This window comes from Dromiciops gliroides, chromosome 4 (assembly GCF_019393635.1).
Source record: "Dromiciops gliroides isolate mDroGli1 chromosome 4, mDroGli1.pri, whole genome shotgun sequence".
Classification (NCBI taxonomy): Eukaryota; Metazoa; Chordata; class Mammalia; order Microbiotheria; family Microbiotheriidae; genus Dromiciops; species Dromiciops gliroides.
The window spans coordinates 464,753,526-464,774,267 of record NC_057864.1 but is presented as its reverse complement, the minus strand read 5'-3'; the positions used below and the strand labels follow the sequence as shown (position 1 = coordinate 464,774,267).

General features: G+C 50.5%; 1 protein-coding gene across 5 annotated transcripts in view; it reads right to left on the bottom strand.

Moving 5' to 3' along the window:
• The window catches only part of ABR (ABR activator of RhoGEF and GTPase), a 298,848-nt gene that overhangs the window by 51,227 nt on the left and 226,879 nt on the right, over positions 1-20,742 (bottom strand). For all 5 annotated transcript variants that reach the window (XM_044000089.1, XM_044000092.1, XM_044000090.1 and 2 more), the window contains 2 exons: positions 17,153-17,250; positions 16,598-16,729 (listed from right to left, as the gene is read on the bottom strand). In XM_044000089.1, coding sequence (XP_043856024.1) covers positions 16,598-16,729; positions 17,153-17,250 — 230 coding nt within the window. The remainder of the gene's footprint in view (positions 1-16,597; positions 16,730-17,152; positions 17,251-20,742) is intronic.

Below are 20,742 nucleotides of genomic sequence, written 5' to 3'. Positions count from 1 at the left end.
TATAACTAGGAGGGGGAAAAAAGGCAGTCTGGGGTGGGCCAAAGAATGATACGGATCATAGATCTACAGGGGAAGGAAGCTCAGACAGCAGCAAATTTAATTCTCCTCATTTTATAAAAGAGGAAACTGAGGCGGAGAAAAGTTAAGTGACTTTGCCTAAGGATTTGAACCTGGGTCTCCTCTGACTCCAGAGCCCTTGGAGAAAGAGGAGAGGCCCTTACCTATAGAGGCAGTTAGATGGTACAGTGGATAGAGTGCTCAGTCTGGAGTCAGGAAGACCTGAGTTCAAATTCAGATTCAGGGGGCAGCTAGGTGGCACAGTGGATAGAGCACCGGCCCTGGAGTCAGGAGTACCTGAGTTCAAATCTGGCCTCAGACATTTGACACTTACTAGCTGTGTGACCCTGGGCAAGTCACTTAACCCCAATTGCCTCACCAAAAAAACCACAAAACAAAACAAAAAATTCCGCTTCAGACCCTAACTGTGTGACCTTAGGCAAATTATTTATGTTTTTGGGAGGGGGGCAGGGCAATGAGGGCTAAGTGACTTGCCCAGGGTCACACAGCTAGTAAGTGTCAAGCGTCTGAGGTCGGATTTGAATTCGGGTCCTCCAGACTCCAGGGCCAGTGCTTTATCCACTGTGCCACCTAGCTGTCCCTGGGCAAATGATTTAATCTTTGTTTACCCATCTGTAAAATGGGATAATAGCACTTATGTCCCAGGGATATGTATAATGGCTTTGGGAATCTTAAAAAGCTAATTATTATTATTACTATTACTCATCTCTATGATGCCTTGTTGACATTTAATCTGGAAGGGACAAGACCTTCCCCTTATCTTGAAAGATGATCCAATCTGTTGGCTATCTTGGTCCTGAGGGACACCCCATTGCTTAGAATTCAGTTCAATTGAATTCAGCCAATACAGCACACAGTAGATAATGAGCCAGACTTGAAGCAGGCACAACCTGCATTTGAATTTTGTCTCTGAGAGATACTGTATGACCAAATCTGAGGCCTCAGTTTCCCGCATCTTTAAAATGAGGGGGTGGGACCGGAGAGCCTTTGAAGCTTCCTCTAACTCTGGATGTATGACGCATGTACATTGGCTGTGGCCTGCTCAGAGAATCAGACAACTCTGTGTGACGATCACATTACAGACCCGAGGCCCGGCACAGAGCAGGGGCTCAGGGAGAGGTTCCCGCGGCCTAACGTGTCTCCTGACCAATGGTGAGCCAGTCTCCATGGGGGAAGCTGCAGAGAGGCAAGGCTGATGAACCCCTGGGCGGAAGAGGCTCTTCCCCATTTCAGAACAAGCTCAACTTTCCCTGGTGAAAGCATCTCATCGCTTCAAGTTCAGTCCTAGCCAGAGGGTGTGAACAGAGGAGGAAGCAGGAGGATGTCAGAGCTGGAAAGGACCTATGGGGTCCTTTAGGCCAAACCTCATTCATGTTGTAAGAGGAAACTGAGAGGGGCCAAATAACTGCTGGAGGCCTGGAGTTAGGACTGGAAGCCAGAGAGCCATTAGCATATGAGCTCCTATTTTTGTAAGGCCAGGGCTTAGCACAGTGGCTGGCGCAGAGTAGGCACTGACTGATTGATGCTTGACTGACTACTAGTCCAATGCTCATTCCAGTATCCCCTCCCACCTGTTACGCTTTTAGAAAGGATGTTCTCATGGAGAAGGTAAACTCATTTCCAGGGATTCTCTAGGCCCAGGGTTCTTAACTGAGAGATCATGGAATTGCTTTTTTTTTTTTTTTTTTTTTTGCTGGGCAATGAGGGTTAAGTGACTTGCCCAGGGTCACGCAGCTAGTGAGTGTCAAGTGTCTGAGGCTGGATTTGAACTCAGGTACTCCTGAATCCAGGGCTGGTGCTTTATCCACTGCACCACCTAGCTGCCCCTTGGAATTGCTTTTTAAAGAAAAAGATCTTGATAATTATGTCTATTTCACTGGCCTTTGGTGTCCTGGGCTTTAGTAGATGCTGCCCAAGGGGTCTGTGAAGCAGGAAAGCTACGAGCCCTCACTCTAGAGTCTGTCTTCAGTCGCTGCTTAGTCCTCAGGGCAAAAAGAAAGATCATGGGATCTCCCAAAGATTCTGAGCTATGAGGAACCTCAGAGGCCCCCTCCTCTTACAGATGAGGCAAGGGAGGCCTGTAGAAGTTAAAAGACTTGCCTGAGATCATGCAGGTCGTGACAGAAGCAGAATTTGAACCCAGGTCCACTGACCCCATATGTAGAGCTCAGTCCACCTAGTCTGATTAGAAGTAAAATGTGGGGTGCAGAGGGGAAGAAGGAGGGAGAGAGAGAGGCTAAGCTGCCATCTGGTTGCTCTTGAATGCTTCCTGTCTCAGGAGTTCACTTGGCAAAGTCTGGGTTGGCCAAACCATGAACACCTGGGACACAGGGAAGGCAAGGAGGGAGGGAGAAGGAATTTCCTCCTAGAAGTCTGGGGAAAAACTATTCCCTGTTAGGCTCGGGCTTTCCTATGTCCCAGACAAGCTTCCTTGAGTCTCTCCCCTCTCCAGAGGCCTTCCAGGCCCCCAGCTTTGCACAGTAAGAAAACAGCTGCCAATGGACACAACTGCGAGGGGCAGAGATCGGAGAGCAAATGGGTCCGGGTCCGAGAGCCAAAAAGGGACTGCAGGTGGGAGAAGAGGTGCTGGGGCATGCTGGGCTCAGGGGAGGCAGGGCATCCCCTCTTTGGGAGGATTCAGGTTTTCTAAGATTTCCCAGCCCTCTGCCCTGTGGCCAAAGCAAACACCAACGAACGTGGTCAAACACCTCAGGAAAGGACCTCCAGTGGTCAGAGCCATTGCCACCATCATCCAGATGGCAGACAGTGTGGAATTGTGCAAAGAGCACTGGCCTTAGAGAAGGGAGACCTGAGTGCAAATCCTGCCTGATACTTCCTAGCAGCTATGTGATTTCTGCACCTTCATTTCCTTATCTGTAAAATGGGGATAATGTCTGAATGACCTTGAGAAGCAGCATGTTTCAGCTAGCTTCAGAGTCAGGATGACCTGCCCCTGACACATACTGACTGTGTGACCTTGGGCAAGTCACAGTTGCTTAAGGACACAGGATCTACACTGGTGGAGGGGAGTTCTTCATGAAGATGATCTATCCTGGGGAGGAAAACGGAAATGACCCAGCCTACAGAACTTAAATTTGGTAGGTAACAAAAATAATACCAACAGCTAGCTTCTGTGTAAAGGTTTTACAAATAGGAACTCATTGGATCCTCACAACAATCCTGGGAGGTAGGTGCTGTTATTATCCCCATTTCAGAGATAAGGAGACTAAAACCTAGAAAATGTAAGGGTTTGCTCAGGGTCATATAGCTAAGCAAGTGTCTGAGTCAGGATCTGAACTTAGGTCTTCCAAGTCCAGGGTTCTGGGCACTGTGCCTCTTGGGTCCGTAAGGCCCTTTGTAAACATCGAAGCAATAAGTCATTGTCAGCCGTTATTAATGCCGGGGTGATGTAATACTTTACACCCATAATGTCTATGGTTTCATCAGTCAGATGTAGAAACAAAATTCTGCCAATGTATGAGCAGCAAGAGAGAAATCCTCATGGGTGCTGGCAGCACAGGAAGTGAGGTGACTTGTCCAGGATCACACAGCTAGTATCAAAGACATAGCTGAACCCACCCCAGGCCTCTTGTTCCATCCATGCTGCCTCCTATGTGTTCACATATAAGTAAAAACAAGGTACTTTGAGCAAATGTGGGATATTGTTATTAATTACAGAATTATTCATCATGACATAATGATGTAACATCATTATTAATAATGCACAGAATAGTGGAAAGAATGTTGGCACTCAGGGGGCTTGGGTTTCAAATTCCACCTCTGGTGCTTACTACAGAAGAGACCTTGAACAAGGATCTGGGCCTCAGTTTCCTCCTCTGTAAAAAACAAAACCAGGGGCAGCTAGGTAGTGCAGTGGATAGAGCACTGGCCCTGGAGTCAGGAGGACCTGAGTTAAAATCTGGCCTCAGACACTTGACACTTACTAGCTGTGTGACCCTGGGCAAGTCACTTAACCCCAATTACCTCACAAAACAAAACAACCCCCCCAAAAGGCGGGGGTGGGGTGGGGTGCTGGAGTTGGAGCAGGCCTCTGAGCTTCCTCCAGCTCTAGATTTGATCCCAGGAGCCCTGAGGGCCTCTTCAGCATCACCAGGATTCAAAAGGGGGCTGGCTTCCCCGATGAGGAATGTGCAGGCAGGAAGGAAAGATAACGGGAGCACTTGAGATAGGCAGGCAGAGCCCACCCCCCCAGGCTGCATCTGCTCCCATGCCCATTCCTGGGAGGAGGTCAGACCAGGGAGCTCGGCTTCCAAATGCCAACAGCTCTGGAGCTCCACGCAAGCCCAGGGACGCTGGGGAGTCCCCAGGGAAGGAGGACACGGCCAAGGACAATGGTCCTGCTCCCTCCCCCAGAGCCCCGGCTTCCCCTGTCCTTGTTAGGCTTCCCACTGCAGTCAGGGTGAGGTCTCATTCTGCACCCTTTAGATATGTGGAGAGGATGGCCAGGCGTGAGTGCCAACGCCTGCCATGGTGGGAAAGTTAACCCTGAAGCCTCCTTCAATACGTATCTGGTAGTAGAAAGAAGAATGTCTCCAGATTCAGAGGACTGGGGTTCAAATCACGCTTGGGACACAGTATATCTTTGTTTCCTTACTGCAATTAGAATGTGAGCTCCTTGAGGGCAGGGTCTGTCTTTTGCCTCTTTTGGTATGCCCGGTGCCAATCCCTGGCACACAGTGGGTAGACACTTTTTGGGGGGGCAGGGCAATGAGGGTTAAGTGACTTGCCCAGGGTCACACAGCTAGTAAGTGTCAAGTGTCTGAGGCTGGATTTGAACTCAGGTCCTCCTGAATTCAGGGCCGGTGCTTTTGGGTAGACACTTAATAAAGGTTTAGTGATGCCTACTACCCGTGTGACATTGGACAAATCACTTACTTCCATGGGTCTCCATTTCTTCATCTATAAAATTAAAGAGTTGGCTTAGGGGGCTATGGGGCCCCTTCCATCGTCAGAGCTATGAGCCTTCGAATGGTTTAAAACTATAAATAGAATCACAGGATGTCCAATATAGATCTCATGGATGATCTCTTTTGAGTCCTGAATGTTTAGAGAGAAAATGAAAGCCGGAGAGATGCCCAGGATCTAAGACCTTTTGATCCAAGAGATGCCCCTGCTGGGCATCTGTTCCCTGGAGATTTAAGATAGAAAGGATGCAGATGCATATAAATATTTATAGCAGCACTTTTTTTGGTGGCAGCACAGGCATGGACACAAAGTAGCTGCCCACCCACTGGGGAAAGGCTAAACAAATTGTGGTGAATGAATGTAATGGGATTTTATGGGGATGCAAGAAATGAAGAGCACTACAGAGAAGTACAGGGATAGAGAAGGGGCCTGTGATTTCACTCATCTAGGGACCTCCCTGGAGAGAAAATTCCCTCCTCCGGTGCAGGTTGGCACCTCCTTTGTAAATTCTAGTCTTAGAGAGGTGCCCAGAACAGCCAGGGGTGAAGTGACTTGCCCACGGTCACTGAGCCAATGAGTCAGAGGGGAGATTTGAACCCAGGTCTTTCTGACCTTGGGGATAGCTGGCTTTCTATCACACCAGCCTCCTCCTATTGAGTGAGGCATGGAAAGAAAGACTCATGGGAAGTGGCCCTAAAAGGAAGGAAGCAGAGTCAGGAAAACAACAGATGCAGTCACTACAACAATGTCCTCAACAAAGAATGATATTGAAACAATCAGAAGGGAATGTTGGTAAGTCACAATGACCAAGCTTGGCCTAAAAGAAGAAACCTCCCTCAGCTCCTCTGCAGAGGTGGGGGTCTACTGCTATGAAATGGTGCATACAACATCAGATGTTTTGGTGGTGTTGGTTGGTTTGCTTGATCCATGCTTTGTCTCAATGACTTTTTTCTACTCGGGGCCTCATGATTCTCCCTCTATGAAGTGGCACATAAGAACCTACTATCAGGATGAAATAAGCATTACACTATAGGTCCTTATACCCACATCTTATTCTTCCTGCTTCCCTTCCTCTACTTCCCTAAAAGGATGGGGCCAATCCCTTGCCTTGACATGATTTCTGTTGGCATGCAATGGGCAGGAACCAACCTTGAAATCAGACCAAGGCCAAAGGAAAGTTAAAACAATTTTAGTCCCTTGGGGCTTGCTCTGCTGGTCTGAGCCAAATGACCCTGGGGAGGAGAGAGAAGGAAACACACACACACACACACACACACACACACACACGCACGCGCACACACACGCACGCACAGATACACACCATACACATACTCCAAACACACACACACACACACCCTTCTCTATGAGGTCACTACTCTGCAGGGCAGTAATAACTCTGAAAACCCCCCAGCCTCAGTCCCCAATAGCTGAAGGCTGATGTCAGGGGCAGCCTTGAAGCCTCTGGTCCTGTCCTGACACTAAATTGCCCGTCTTCCACCCCAGGACATGCCAAAGAAGAAGCATGTTTGAGAGGAAAGCAGGCCAAGGGCCACAGCCAGAGGGTGTGATGTCTGGCGGCCGGGGTCTACCTCAGCTCCTCCCACCCCAGGACCTTGGGAAGGGGCCCAAGGGTGGACCCAAACGCAGTCCTCAACCTCCTTACACTCTGCGGAGTAATTAAAAGCAGAAGTGGCCCTCTTATTCCCCAGCGCCCCCTGGCTCTGCTCAGCCAAGGTGAATGGATTCCGGAGAGGAGGGATGGGCTCCGAGGCCAGCTTTCTAAGGCCAGGGAGGGCTGCCATTAGAGCAGCCCCAGCTCCCTGGGTCACCCACTGCAGTGATTCTTGTCCTGCCCCCAGGAGGGTCAGAAGATCCAGGCAGGCATCACCGCCCTGGAGGTGTCAGAACAGAACGAACTCTGTGAAGGGGAGACTAGCATACAGCGGCCACTGTTCTGTAACATGCAGCAGCCGGACACATCTAACAATCAATTGATCTATTAAGGATTCTGTGGACCTGGCTCATGGGCTCTGGGGTTGGAAGAGGGCTGGCAAGCACAATCCTCCTACTTTACATGTGGGGAAACCAAGGCCCAGAGAGTGCCAGGTAGTAAGGAGGAAGAGCTGGGGTCTGTATCTAGGTTAATCACACTCCAAATTCAGCATTTGCAGGATAATCAAGGGGAGGAGCTGAAAGGAGCCTCAGAAGTCACCTCTTTATTTTACAGATGAAGAAACTGAGACCAAAGGAGATCAAGTGACTTCCCCAAGGTCACGCAGTTTAGGGGGGCAGAGCTGGGATTAGAATCCGGGTCCTCCAAATCCAGTCTTTCTTTTTTCTGCACCATTTCTGATGGCAACAGATGTGCAATAAATACCCAGTAGGATTTGGAAGGGGACACAGAGCAAAAGCATTCTTTTTATTTTGATGAAAATGAATGCTATAATTTTTTGGTGGGGGTAGGGCAATGGGGGTTAAGTGACTTACCCAGGGTCACACAGCTAGTAGGTGTCAAATGTCTAATTCTGGATTTGAACTCAGGTCCTCCTGAATCCAGGGCCAGTGCTTTATCCACTGCGCCACCTAGCTGCCCCCAATTTTTAATTTTTAATTAAGATGTAAATAGTTATCTAAGCTTCAGGCTTTCTCTGGAGACTTGCTCCCCATTGGGTTTATTAGTATTTATTGAGCATACAGTGGTTGTTATTCTTAACTTAGGAGCAGCAGCTAAGACCTGAGGGTGGGTAGAGGCGGGGAGGCAGAGGATGGGGCCTCTGAATGTTCCATCATCCTACCTGTTTTGTGCCCTTTCCCTCCTCACCCCCATCAGCCATCGCCAGCAAGCGGGTCTGCCACCAGCAGCTTCTGCTACCAGATGCTGGAAACCCCCGCCCGAGAGCCCAGTGCAGCTGGCTACTGCCAGGTGACCAGTGCTCCCTGCCCTCTGGGAGCAGCTGTGGCGGGCTCCACGCCATGCCAGCAGGCCTCCCAGCAGCCACAATCCCCCCAGTGTGGCCCAGCACAACAAGATGCCCAGACTTTTCAGTGTGAGGGGCAAGAGAGGGACCCATCCCCCACCAAACAAGGTCCCAGGCGCTGAGCCCAGGACAGATGGGATCTCTGGCCTTGTCTCTCACTTGAATGTGGCTGGCAGCCCCTGACGACTGGGTGGGATGAACACTGAGGGCTCCCATAGACAGCCTCTGCCTCAGTTGATCCAGCAAGGGAAGCCTGAGAGGAGCTGACCCTGGTATCTGACTGAGGAAGCTCTCAGGAGCCCAGAGCAGGAGCCAGAAGGCACTTCAGATACACTTGAGTTCAGCCCCCTCATTTTACAGAGAAGAAAACTGAGGCCAAGGAAGGATAAGTGATTCTATAGATCTGGAGAAAGAATCTCAGAAGCCATCTGGTGCTCTCCCCAAAGAGCTTAAGGTCACACCTGTAATAAGGGTCAGCAGCAAGATTTGAACCCAGGTCCTCTGCCCCTAGAGCTGTGTCTTCTCCCTGAACATCGACGGTGGTACTGCATGATGCTCGAGTATAGCTTGTACCACAGGTAATGACTCTGAGAAGCCCCAGTAGGCCTGCAGGAGATTCTGGGGCCCCACCTGCCTCCACGGTTCACAAATGACCCCCCCTCCCACTGTTAACCATGTCCCCCTGCCCCCAAGACACTGAGAAACCTGGGAGTAGCCACGCTCTTCCTCCCCACCTCAGACTTTCTGATTCACTTTTCTGGGGTCACCTTTTTCCTGTCCCACTCAGCACCTGGCACAGCCCCTCACACATAGGCATGGCACCATGGATGAGAGTGGCAGACACCCCGGGCTAAATCCTGTCTCAGACATTCACTAGTTGTCTCCCGGCAAGTCTCTGGGGCCCGCCCAGTTCCCTCATGTGCAAAATGAAGGAAAGAAATGGATTCAGTGACTTCTAAGGCCCTTCTCACTCTTAATCAACAGTCTTCTATTCAGTTCATTTATATGTCAGGTATTGTGTGGGGGAGGCCAAGAGAGAGGAAGGGAGGAAGCGAGGGAAGAAGAGAGGGAGGGGAGGGGAGGAGAGAGGGAGGAGGGAGGGAGAGGAAAGGGAAGGGAGGGGGTAGGAAAGAAGGGAAGGGAGAAAGGGAGGGAGGGAGAAAAAAGGGAAGGAAGGAGAGAGGGAAGAAGGATGTAAAGAAGGGAGGAAGGGCAGAGAAGGAAGAAAGGAAAGAAGGGAGAGAGGGAGGAAGGATAGAAAGAAGGGAGGAAGAAGGGAGAAGAAAGGAAGGAAAGGAGGGAAGAAGGGGAAAGAAAGAGGGAAGGAGGGAGGGAGAAAAGGAGGGAGGAAGGGGTCTGTCTTGCCCTCAGGAGCCTGTTTGCTGAATTGATGGGACATGCAGTCTACTTCTTCCTGGGTGGCTAAAACACAGGGATGAGAGGCCCAGGGAGCCCCCAGCACAGAGCCCTGATAACAGAAGAACAGGAACAAGAGCAGGCGGCCACACCACACATCCTCCGTGTACGCCTCAGCTCTCCCCTGCCAGGCGCCTGCCTGAGAACTAAGCTTTGGATGAGATGACCTCCCACAGGCCCAGACTCTTCTAGGGGCCCAGCAGCTTCCGGAGTCTGCGGGGGTCTAAGCACCTCCTCCAGGACTTGCCAGGCTGAGGACACCCTGTCACTAGGCTCCTGGAGATGAGGAAATGAGGGTGAACGCTGAGCCTCGGAAGAAGAGTGACCCCAAGCTCCAGGGCAGGAGGCTTGTTCAGCACAGACTGTCTGCTGCCTTCTGCCTGTCCCTTTGGGCCCAGGATCAAAGGTTCTCTCCCACCCTGGACCACGGCTCTGTCCCTCTGTGGATTCAAGGTCCCCAGTGGGAGGCCTTTATCTGCTGGCTTCATGGGAAAGTGAGTCTGCCTCCTGCTCTGGGGGTGGGGCGCTACACTTCACAAAGCCTTGGGAGGGGTATGGTGGGAGGTGGGGAAGGGTGGAGGGGGACCAAGGGTCTGGAAGCTCAGATGGGTTGCCCTCTCCTGGCTTGGCCTCCTCACAGAGAGCCCCTCCCCTCTGCCAGGAGGGAGCAGCCCCAGCTCCTGCCACCAGGACGCAGAGGAATGGGTTCAACCCTGGGAATATGTGGAGCAGCCAACACGCAGGTCCCGTTGGGGACAGTAGCATCTGGAGTACGGGGAAAACATGGGGGCTGTTATCGGAAATAGGCTTGTGTAAACAATCGGCTGAGTCACCCTGGCCCAGGGCTGGGGGTAGGAGTGGGAACGGGGAGCGTCTGAGGCAGGCAGAGGGCTGAGAGGCTTCAGAGGAGGGAGGCTTACCTTTCAGAGTGGGAGACTGCTAGCAGGTTGGGCTGGACAAATAAAAGAGACTGCCAGGACCCTCAGAGTTGGTTTTTTTTTTTGGGGGGGGCTCTAGTAAAATCTCCAGCTTAACAGGAATCTTGTTGGCAAACCTCCTTGACAAGTGGTTACTCACTCTTTGCTTGAAGATCCCCAGTGATGGGGAACTCACTATCTGTTAAGGAGATAGCCCCTGCTGCTTCACTTTGTGGGGAGGATGCAATGAGATATAATACGCTTAACAACATTAAAGTATAAATATATAAATATGAAGAGCCATCATCATTATTATTAATCATTCTGTAAACTCTTCTTGACATCAAGACAGAATCTTCCTCTCTACAAGTTCCTCACTCTGTCTTTGAGTCCAAAGGAAGCAGGTCTGAGCCCTTTCCTCCCCCATGCAAGAGGACAGTTTTCATCCCCTCCCCCCAGCCTTCTCTTCTTCAGGATAAAACTCCCTCATTCCTCCCACTCATCTATCTATGGTATGGTACTGAGAACCCTTCTCTTTCCCTTAGCCCACACTTCTGGGCCTTACCAAGGTCCTTCCTAAAATGTGGAGCTCAGAAAGGAACATGGTGATGGGGTCTGAGCAGGGCAGAGGCCTCCTCCACCCCCGCCCAAGTCTGAGGTTGAGAAGGAGGGAGCAGGGATTCTTAACCCAGCGTCCACAAGCTGGTTTGTAAAGAGATTTGGGGGCAGCAAGATGATGCAGTAGATAGAGCACCAGCCCTGGAGTTGAGGACCTGAGTTCAGATCTGACCTTAGACACTTACTAGCTGTGTGACCCTGGGTCAATCACTTCACCCTGATTGCCTCCTAAAGAAACTACAATAAAATAAAGAGATTTTGCCGTTTTTTCTAAATGGTTTCCTCTGCAATTCTATGCATTTTGTTTTGTGCCTTTAAAAACATGATTGGGGGCGGGGGGATGCAGAAGCTTCACTAGATTTTCTTGGAAAAGAAGAGTTCAAAGCCCTGTTTTAGATGAAGGAGGCCTGGAATTAAAGGGATAAAGACCAGAAAACATTCATGATAGCTACGTGGCGCACCAGAGAAATGGCCAGAGACAAGAGATGTAGGAACAGCCAGGAGGCCAGCATCACTGAATGGAGTCCATGGTGGGCAGAGAGGAAAGGTTGGGGGGGGGCAGGTGATGAGGGACTTTGAGCACCAAGCAGAAAATTCTATTTGATCCTGGAGGTGATGGGGAGCCAATGCAGTACTTGTGCATAGTAGGGACTTGCTAAATGTTTGTTGATTGACTTATCGATTCCCTATAGTACTCCCTGTCTACCCTGTCCAGTCTAGGGCTTGATTACCTAGGATCTCAGGTTGTTCTGCAGCTGCCTCTGGCCTACACAGCATGTCTCTCTGTTTGGTGCACAGTAGGCACTCTGAAATACACAGCAGGCACTCTAAAACAGAGAGGTAGAGCAGGTCACAAGGCAATTCTCTTTTTACTCCTTCATCCTTTCCTTTCTATGCGCACAGATGAGCGGTAGTGAAAGAAAAGTTCCCCCTTCCCTCCTGCCCTTCACATGAAGTAGAGAGGCAGGAGATCTTTGCAGAGAAAAAGCCAAAGTCTCACCTCCCTAAGGAATAAAAAAGGCAACTCCTCATGTTCAGACATCACTTTCAGGTGGGCCCAGTTTCCCCCACACCTGGTGAGGCAGGAAATCTCTACCTTATGGTGAAGATTCTCATCACCCCCCCCCCACCCCAACCATTGGACAGACAAGGAAACTGAGGCTCAGCATAGGCTTATAAGACCATAGATTTAGAGCTGAAAAGGCCCTCAGAAGCCATCACGTCCAGCCCCCTAATTGTACCCAGCAGGATCTGAAGCCCAGAAAGGCTGAATACCTTGTGTACTGTCACAGGCCTGCCATTAGTGCCAGATCCATCCTTTCTTCCATGACACGACACAGCCCCATAACCTAACAAACAGGCCCGGCCCCTTTCTTCTTAAAGATGTGGGATAAATGCTCATTGTTAAAGGTCACCATCACTTCCCAACAGCTCCTTCTTCTCCCAGCAACAGAATCCTTCCTTGTAAGTACAGGCAGGAAAAACAAATGCAGTCTGGCAATGCCTCGTCTCCTACTTCTCTGCCTGATTCATTCCTAGCTCATCTCTCAGTTTCATTGATCAACTCAGACAAGACTTGCCCAGGCTGTGTACCTCATTCTGTGCTAATTCCAGCTCCTGTCAGTGGTCAGTTTCATGATGTCTATTCTAGCAGACTGGACCATCATTCATGCATTTGTTCATTCATTCATACATCTGTTCGTTCATTTGTTCGTTCATTTGTTCATTCATCACACACTGATTAGAGACAACCAGGTAGCACAGTGGATAGAGCAACAGCCCTGGAGTCAGGAGGACCTGAGTTCGAATGTGGCCTAGACACTTACTAGCTGTGTGACCCTGGGCAAGTCACTTAACCCCAATTTCCTCAAAATAAAATAAAACAAACATTGATTAGGTACCTGTGCAAGGTATTCTGTTAGGTGTAGAGACAAAACCAAAACATTCTTAAGTTCTACTGGGAAAGCTACAACATGCACACAGACAGGCACAATGCCAGATAACTGGGGCACAAAGGAGCAATCCAGACAAAGCGACCTAGGAGTATCAGAGGGGGGCAGAGAACAATTGGGGCTGGGGAGGATCAGGTCAGGCTGCACCTCGATTCAGCCTTGAAGGACAGGCAGGATTCTGCCAGGCAGAGATGAGGAGGAGGTATACACATTCCAGGGATAAGGAAGGCCCCGGTGGATGCATGGAGGTGGGAGGTGGGAGGTTGGAGGAACTGCTAAGTAGTCTAATTACCCAGGAACATAAAGCCCACGTGGGAAGGGCCACAATGTGAAATAATGTGGCTATGATCACTTGAAGCCAAGCTGTGGGCTGGAAATGCTACACTAAGGGGTTCGTATTTTCTGTCAGAGACAAGAGGGAGCTATTAAAGGCTTATCAGCGAGGCAGTGACGTGCTCTGACCCATTCCATAGGACAATTATTTTTTGGCAGCAGTGTGAAGGCCAGATTGGAAATGGGAGAGAATGAGCGGTTCCACAACACGCAGCCATCCAGCTGCTCCATAAAATCATGGCTAGGGAGCTGGAAGGGGCCAGAGAGTCCAACTCCTTCTCAGGTGACCTGTGTCACCTAGTCTAACCCCCCTCCCTTTACAGATGAAGAAATTGAGGCCCAAGAAGTTGCCCAAGAGCAGGTTTCAAACCTAGGTCATCCTGACTCCAGGTCCAGCACCCTATCCAATTAATTGTATTGTCCAAAGTCACCTAGGTAGTGAGGGATGGGGCAAGAACTGAACCCAAGTCCTTTGCCTTCCTCAGGGCCAGGTTTCTTCCTTTTAGGCCCTCCACTGGTTCTGTAGTTTCACTTGATAGCTCTGGTGGTGGGGAGGACCACAGGCCAACAGGGGCGGGAGACCCTTCCTGCCCCATGCCAATGGGGGGCCTTCTTTCCTCACCCCTCAGGGTAGAAACTAGATGCTGGGTGCTGCTGGACTCTGGCGTGAGGGCAGTGCAGGCTGCACTCTGACCACAGTCCAAGAGAAGCTAGAGGGAAGCCCAGGGGCTGTACCCCCACCCCCCAAGCAGAGAGAGGTGGGCTACATGGGAACAGTCTATTCCATGTACTCTCTAGGGCCCCTTTGTGCCTGGCCGTGCTCGGAGGGGCTGCTGGGCCAGCTGAGTGAGACTCGTGACTCTCTGTCCCACATTCCCCAGAACTCAACAATGTGGCCATTTTAGGAACTCCACCTCCATAGCGACCTGTGGCTGAAAGCAGCCCCCAGGGTGGCTGGGAGGGATGGGAGGACTTCAAAAGAAGCCCCGAGGGACTCAAACTGCCCACTTCAAGGCCCCAGGGACAGCTGGCAACCCTGAGCCATAGATGTCTTTTCATATCAACTCCCAGGCAGTGAACATTTTTGAAAGTTTAAATATAAAAACATTTTTCCTACCAGTCTGTGCTCTCCTCTCTGCCAAACACAACAGAGATTCCCCCTCCCCTCCCCCTGCCCCCCATCTGCATCTGCAGCAGAGACATAATGATTTATGGCTTATTTCCCTTGGGGGCCTGGGAGGCCAGGGAGTAGGAGGGACAGAAGGGGGGCCTCAGGTGGCCCCTGTCCACCTCCTGTGAGCAAGTTTCCATAACAATATGCAGAAAACAGGGATGGGGGGGGAGCATTCCAAATCTCCTATGTTCATTGATGGCATTGATGCCATTCCAGAACAGCCCCTCCGGTCCCCCCCGCCCCAAAGACAACAGTGGAGGCAACAGATGGCAGCCACCCACCTCTTTACTCTGGAGACATGCAGTGATCTACCAGCACCCATGCTGGGGCCACACAGCAAAGTAATGAGTGAGGAGGGGGCGGCCAGACAGGGCTGGTATGGGCACCATCAAAGAACTCAGGCCTTCCCACCAGCCTAATCTGGACACCCCAGGAACTGTCTGGGGATGGAGATGGGATCTCTGCCAGAAGCCTATTACCCACACAAAGGAAAAGGTTCCAAGAACCCAATTCAGAGCTAACCTTCTGGGTCTCCAGCGTCCTCTCCCCAGCCCTGCCCCACCTGAATGCTCTGCCCTGCTCCCTCCCTGGCTCCCCCTTCCTCTCTCTCTCTATATGCTCAGTCTCTCCCTCCCTTCCTCTCCCCGGGTTCTCTGCATTCTTTCTCCTCTCTCCCTCTCTTTATTTCTCTCTCTGTACTCTCAATCTCTCTCCTCTTCTCCCTTCCTGCCCCCTTTGTACTCTCAATCTTTCTTCTCTCTCTTCCCTCCATCTCTCTCTCTTCCTCTGTCTCCCCCTCCCTCCCTTCTCTTCCTCCTTCCCTCCCTATTTTGTGTTTGTTCTCTCTCTCAATCTCTCTCCCCTTCCCCCCTCTTTCTTCCTGTCTCTGTACTCTCTCAGTCTTTTTCTTCTCTTTTTCCCTCCATCTCTCTCCCTTTCTCTCCCTCCCTCTGTTTTCTGTGTTCTCTCCCTCCTTCCCCCTTCTTTCTCTCTCTGTACTCTCTCAACCTCCCTACTCTCCTTTCTTTTCCCTCCCTGCCCCCTTTTTCTGTACTCTCAATCTCTCTCTTGCCTCCTCCCTCCATCCATCTCTCTCTCTCTCTCTCTCTCTCTCTCTCTCTCTCTCTCTCTCTCTCTTCCATAATGAAGCACCAGCTTGCAGTTGTCTTGGCAGCCCTGGTTTCCCTGGTGACGGTGCCAAGGAACAAGGAGAAGGCCTGGTACACTCAGGATGCCGTGGTGAGCGGCAGCAGGAGGGGGAATACAGGCAGACACTCTATGCGTGCCATTCTCCTCATCTCAACCAAAGTCATGTTGGTGGCTCTGGGTGGGGGAGACAAGAGATCTGACCTGGTCCCTCTCCTTGTGTCCTGGACAAAAGACTAAGCCAAGAGAGTTAAGAGCCAGAAACTGAACCGAGGAATCTCACATTCTCACCCAAGAAGAGGTCGTCTCGAGACATTCTGCACACTCCCTACGGGAGTGCTCTCTCCTGCCTGACAAACACAGATATTGTGGTGGCAATTTACAGCGCTAAGGAGGTCTCAAGCTCCACTCCAACAGAGGCTTGGAAGCTTCATGCAGTTCCACAGTCAGAGAGGTGACCCCTTAACCTGGTCATTCATTTTATAGATAAATATACATGGGCGGGGAGTGTGGGGGAAACCAGGCGAGGGAGTGTGAATGGTTCAGTGTGATCCATCACCACCGCAGAAGAAACAACTCCAAAGAGAAGGCAGAAAGCTCCTTCCAATAGCTGATCAATAATAAAGAGATGATGAACAAAAGAGAGCATGCGGCCAAGACAAGCCTATGACAGGAACAGGTTGCACAGGCACCAGGACACATAGGCCAATAACGAGGGCAGGTGAATGAGGCGGCCCCTCTTGCAAAGCCTGGAGTCCTCCCCCATCTCTTCCCACACACACCGTGCCCAGCAGGATCCTGGTCCCCTTCACCCCACCCAGAGGAAGCCTAGAGATTTTCTGCCCGTCCGGTGGGCAGGCCAGCAAGACTTGAGATACCAGCAACAGAACAGCACTTGCGCATTAGATTGTAAGCACCTTGAGGAAGATGGAGATGTTGGGCAGAGCAAGGCCCCAGGGAGGAAGGGAAGGACAGGGCCAAGCACCATGTCTGCTGGGTGCAGCCTCCCTGTTCCCCTCCCCACACACCACCCCCTTTCAGCCTTGCCCAGTGCCTGACCTGAATCTGTCCTTTGCCCATGATCTTGTCGACGATCTCGTTGTTGTCCTTGTTGACCTTGGTCTTGTCATAGCATTTCTCATAGCAGAGGATGCGCAAGGACTGAGAGCCCTCCAGCTCGATCTCAAACTCCTATAGGGAGCAGAGAACAAACAGTCACCGAGACCTTCCACACCTGCAGGCAGGGATGGGACAGAACCATTTCTAGGTCCAGTCCAATGGATGGAGCGGAGGAGCCTCCCTTGGGCTCATCCAAGGGACTGGTGCAGCGGTGTTTGGGAGCTGCTAGAAGCAGCCAGAGATGCTTGCTCTGGAAACAGGGAGCAACAGGGGACCAGAGAGCAGAGGGCCAGACCTCTGTCCACCCCGTCTATCCCATGCTGGCTCTGGCCAAATGGGATCCTCACCAAACAACTGGTGAACGTGTGGTTGTGTGATGGGTCCTATCACACACTCTCAAATGACGGTGGGCTCGGCTCCATAGAGCCGGGGTCCCCCCTCGAGCACCCTAGTGCTCCCCATCTTCCTGGAGTTCAGTCCCTGCCCTTTACTCACCTCATTCCACTGGGGCTCCGTTGTGTCCCGAAATACCCTGGTTTTTGCTTTGCTGACAAAATAGCCGAACGAGTCCACCTCTAACGTACAGTACAAATCTGGGGGGAAAGGGAAAGCAGAGGGGCTCAGAGGCTTTTGGGGAGCAGGAATGAGGGTTCAGGGTTGGAGAGAACCATAACAACATGCTGATGGATAGTTTGGTGTAATGGAAAAGGAACACAGGGAATTGGGAAATGGCTTGAACCTTGGCTGAAATCACTTCTCTGACCCTCAGTCTCCTCATCAGTAAAATTAAAGGGTGGGGCTAGAGGAAGACAAGCAGTAGGAGCCAACTTGGTGGAATGGAAAGAGCCTGGGATTTGGGAGTGAAACAGACGTCAGTTTGAATTTCTCCCTCCTGCTAAGTATGTGAGTAGTGGTGGGCCAGTCATTTCTTCCGTGTTCTCTGTTAAAATCAGGAGCTTGGACTGAATCATTCTGAGACCTCTGCATTTCTCATCCTATAAAAAGGAGGATAACAACCCTGACCCCAACTCCCTCACAGGCTCCTTCTGAGGATTTGCCCTATATACATCTGCCCTAAATGGACGAAACTCTGAGACTAAGAATCATTTCCTTTTTCTTTTCTCAAGAAAATAATTTTAATGACTGTTTTTGTTTCTCTGTAGCCTACACTCATCCCCTCCCAGAGAACCATCCTTAATGTCACAGAAAGAAAGAAGAGGAAGAAAAGAATGAAAAGTCAACAAAACTAATCAACACATTGAAAAACTCAGCCTCTCTGTGAACCCCCTACCCTCCAGAAAAGAAGAGGGGAAGGAAGTTCTTCATGAGACCAAGCTTCTTTCTTCTTCTTCTAGTAGTTTCTCCATTACTTAGACCAGTGTTTAGCCCACAGAAATATTTTCTTTAGTTCATTAATTAAACTCGTGTGTGGAAAAGCATTCGGTAACCATAAATGAAGCAATATAGACATGTAAAGGATGATGAGGGCCCCTTCCCCAAAGGAAAAGAGGCAGATACTCACAGAGAGATCTATCTAGTCCAATCTCTCCATTTTGAAGATGAGGAAACTAAGGCCCCAAAAGGTTAAATGACTGGCAGAGTTGGCAGAACACCAAGTTCCACTGTCTCCATGTTTAACACTCTCCCCAAAGTCCTATAAGTGGGCGGCTTCTTGTGCCCCATAAGGGGCTGGGGCCACCAACTGAGACAAGCCGAGAAGGATACATGGGCAGTCTAACGTCTACCTCACTGCTTCACCCAATAAGGGATTCCAGGTGGTGGGGGCAGCTGGCTTCCAGTTGGGAGCCCCTCCCCTCTCTCCTGTGCTGGAGGGAACCTTCCTATAGGAGAAGGTGGATCTCTGGGGCAGGCGCTCCCTGGCTGCTTCCACTGACCATGAGCAGTAAGAGGCATGAGGTGAAGAGCCGAGTGGGGGCCACTGCTCTGATGCGAGATCAGAGGCTGGAGATAAACCCTGAGGAGGATTCCTGCTCTGTTCAGACTCCATGAATCACATTGCTCCCATCGGCATCAAAGCACAGGCTCTGGGGCTGTTTTCTGTCAGGAGGGATTTAACACAGCAGGAGAGCCACAGGGGAGGGAGAAGCTGCTCCCCCGAGCCCCTCGGCCTCCAGCCAAGACTGACTTATAGACCATGAGGCCTGAGGGCTCAGATCACATTGGGGAGGGGAGAGAGGGGAAGGGGAGATGAGTAAGCAGGGGAAACCAGAAATCCCCAGCTCTGGAGGCCTGCAAATCCAGGGAGCAATCCAGCATGGAGGCCAGGGAGGGGAGGAAGATCCAGTGTCTTCTGCCAGCCTTGGGGCAGGGACCCTGACTTAGCAAGGACTGGAGAAGAAAACTGGGTCTGTCCAGGCCCTTTTGGAGCAGAAGGAGGTCCTGAAACCCAAACAGTCAGACGTGTCCCGAAAGCATTGGCCAAGTCCAAAAATAACCAAGAAAGACTAAACTCAGTGACTCAGGGGGATTGGGTCGGGGGGTAGGAGGCTAATAGAAACTGGAAGGTCCATCAGAGATCATCAGCCCCCTGTCAGCCCTGGAAGGGATCTCAAAGCTCAGTGAGCCCAACGCCCTCATTTAAAAAAACTGAGCACGGCTCCTTTATTATAGTGAGCAGAGTGAGACAAAAGGGTTAGACCAGGGATGCTGATGCTGATAACGGCAGCCAGGTGGCAGGGCCAGGTAGCTGGGGACCCACTGGGAGACCCATTTTACATTAGGCATAGAGATCTGACCGCCACAAACTGGAACAACCAGGTGGGGAAAACGAAGGCCTAGAAAAAGGAAGTGACTCACCCAAGGTCACACAGTAAGAGCCAGGGCCAGAATTCAAACCCAGCTCTTCTGATTCTAAATACAATCCTCTTGGGATTAGTAGTAACAACAATAATAATTGCTTAATTATATCTAATGTTAGCATTTTAATTATGGTTGGGCAGTGAGGGTTAAGTAACTTGCCCAAGGTCACACATCTAGTAAGTGTCAAGTGTCTGAGGCCAGATTTGAATTCAGGTCCTCCAGACTCCAGGGCCAATGCTCTATCTACTGCACCACCTAGCTGCCCCTAATGTTAGCATTTTATATAGCATTTTTAAATTGCAAAGTGATAACATATGTTATCTCAATTGATTCTGAATCTCCCAACAACCCTGGGAAATAGGTGCTATTATTATTGCCATTTAACAGATGAGAAAACTGAGACTGAGCAAGTGACTTGCCCATGGTCACCCAGCCTGAAGCAAGATTTGAACTCAGGTCTTTTGGTCTCTAGGGCCTGAGCTCCATTCCCTGGATGCCACAGCATGCTTGCTTGCTTCATTTCCTCAAACTATGATTTTTAGAGAGGAGGGAGAGTAAAGAACCCCCTGGTTCTGGATTCAGGAGGCCTGGGTTTGAATCCTCTCTCTGATGCTTATTACCTGTGTGACCCTGGACAAGTCAACTTCATTTTCAGGGCCTCAGTTTTGTCATCTGTAAATGAGGAGGTCTGGCCTCCATCAGGGGCTCTTTGCTTTTTGTGTGTCACGGGCCCCTCTACTAACTCTATATGAAGTTTAGGGACCGTTCCCCTTTTATGAATCAGGTTTTTAAATGCATAAAATACACTTAACCCCCATTGCCTCACCCCCACCCACCCCCAAAGAACTCTAGTATAGATGTTTATTTGGTTTTTAAAAACCCCTTTCCAGTTTTAAATCTATGTTCTCATGAACTATAGAATGTTAATGCTGGAAGAGACCTTGGAGATGGTCTAGAGAAATCCCTTTGTATGACAGATGAGGGGACAGAAGCCTAGCAATGGGGAAATGACTTGCCCAAGGCCACATGGCTGGTGAATGGGAGAACTGGGACCACAGCCCATGTCCCTAATCCAATGCTCTTTCAACTGTGCCGTGGTGGTGACTAAGCCTGAGCTTGGTCATGCTCACACCACCTGCCTCCCAAAGCAGCCTGTTGCACTCTGGGATAATTCCAACCGCTAAGTTCTTCCTGATCTCAAGCCCAGACTGGATGGTGTGGTAGAACCCTATGGCTCTAGAGTAAGAAGACCTGGACTCAAACCC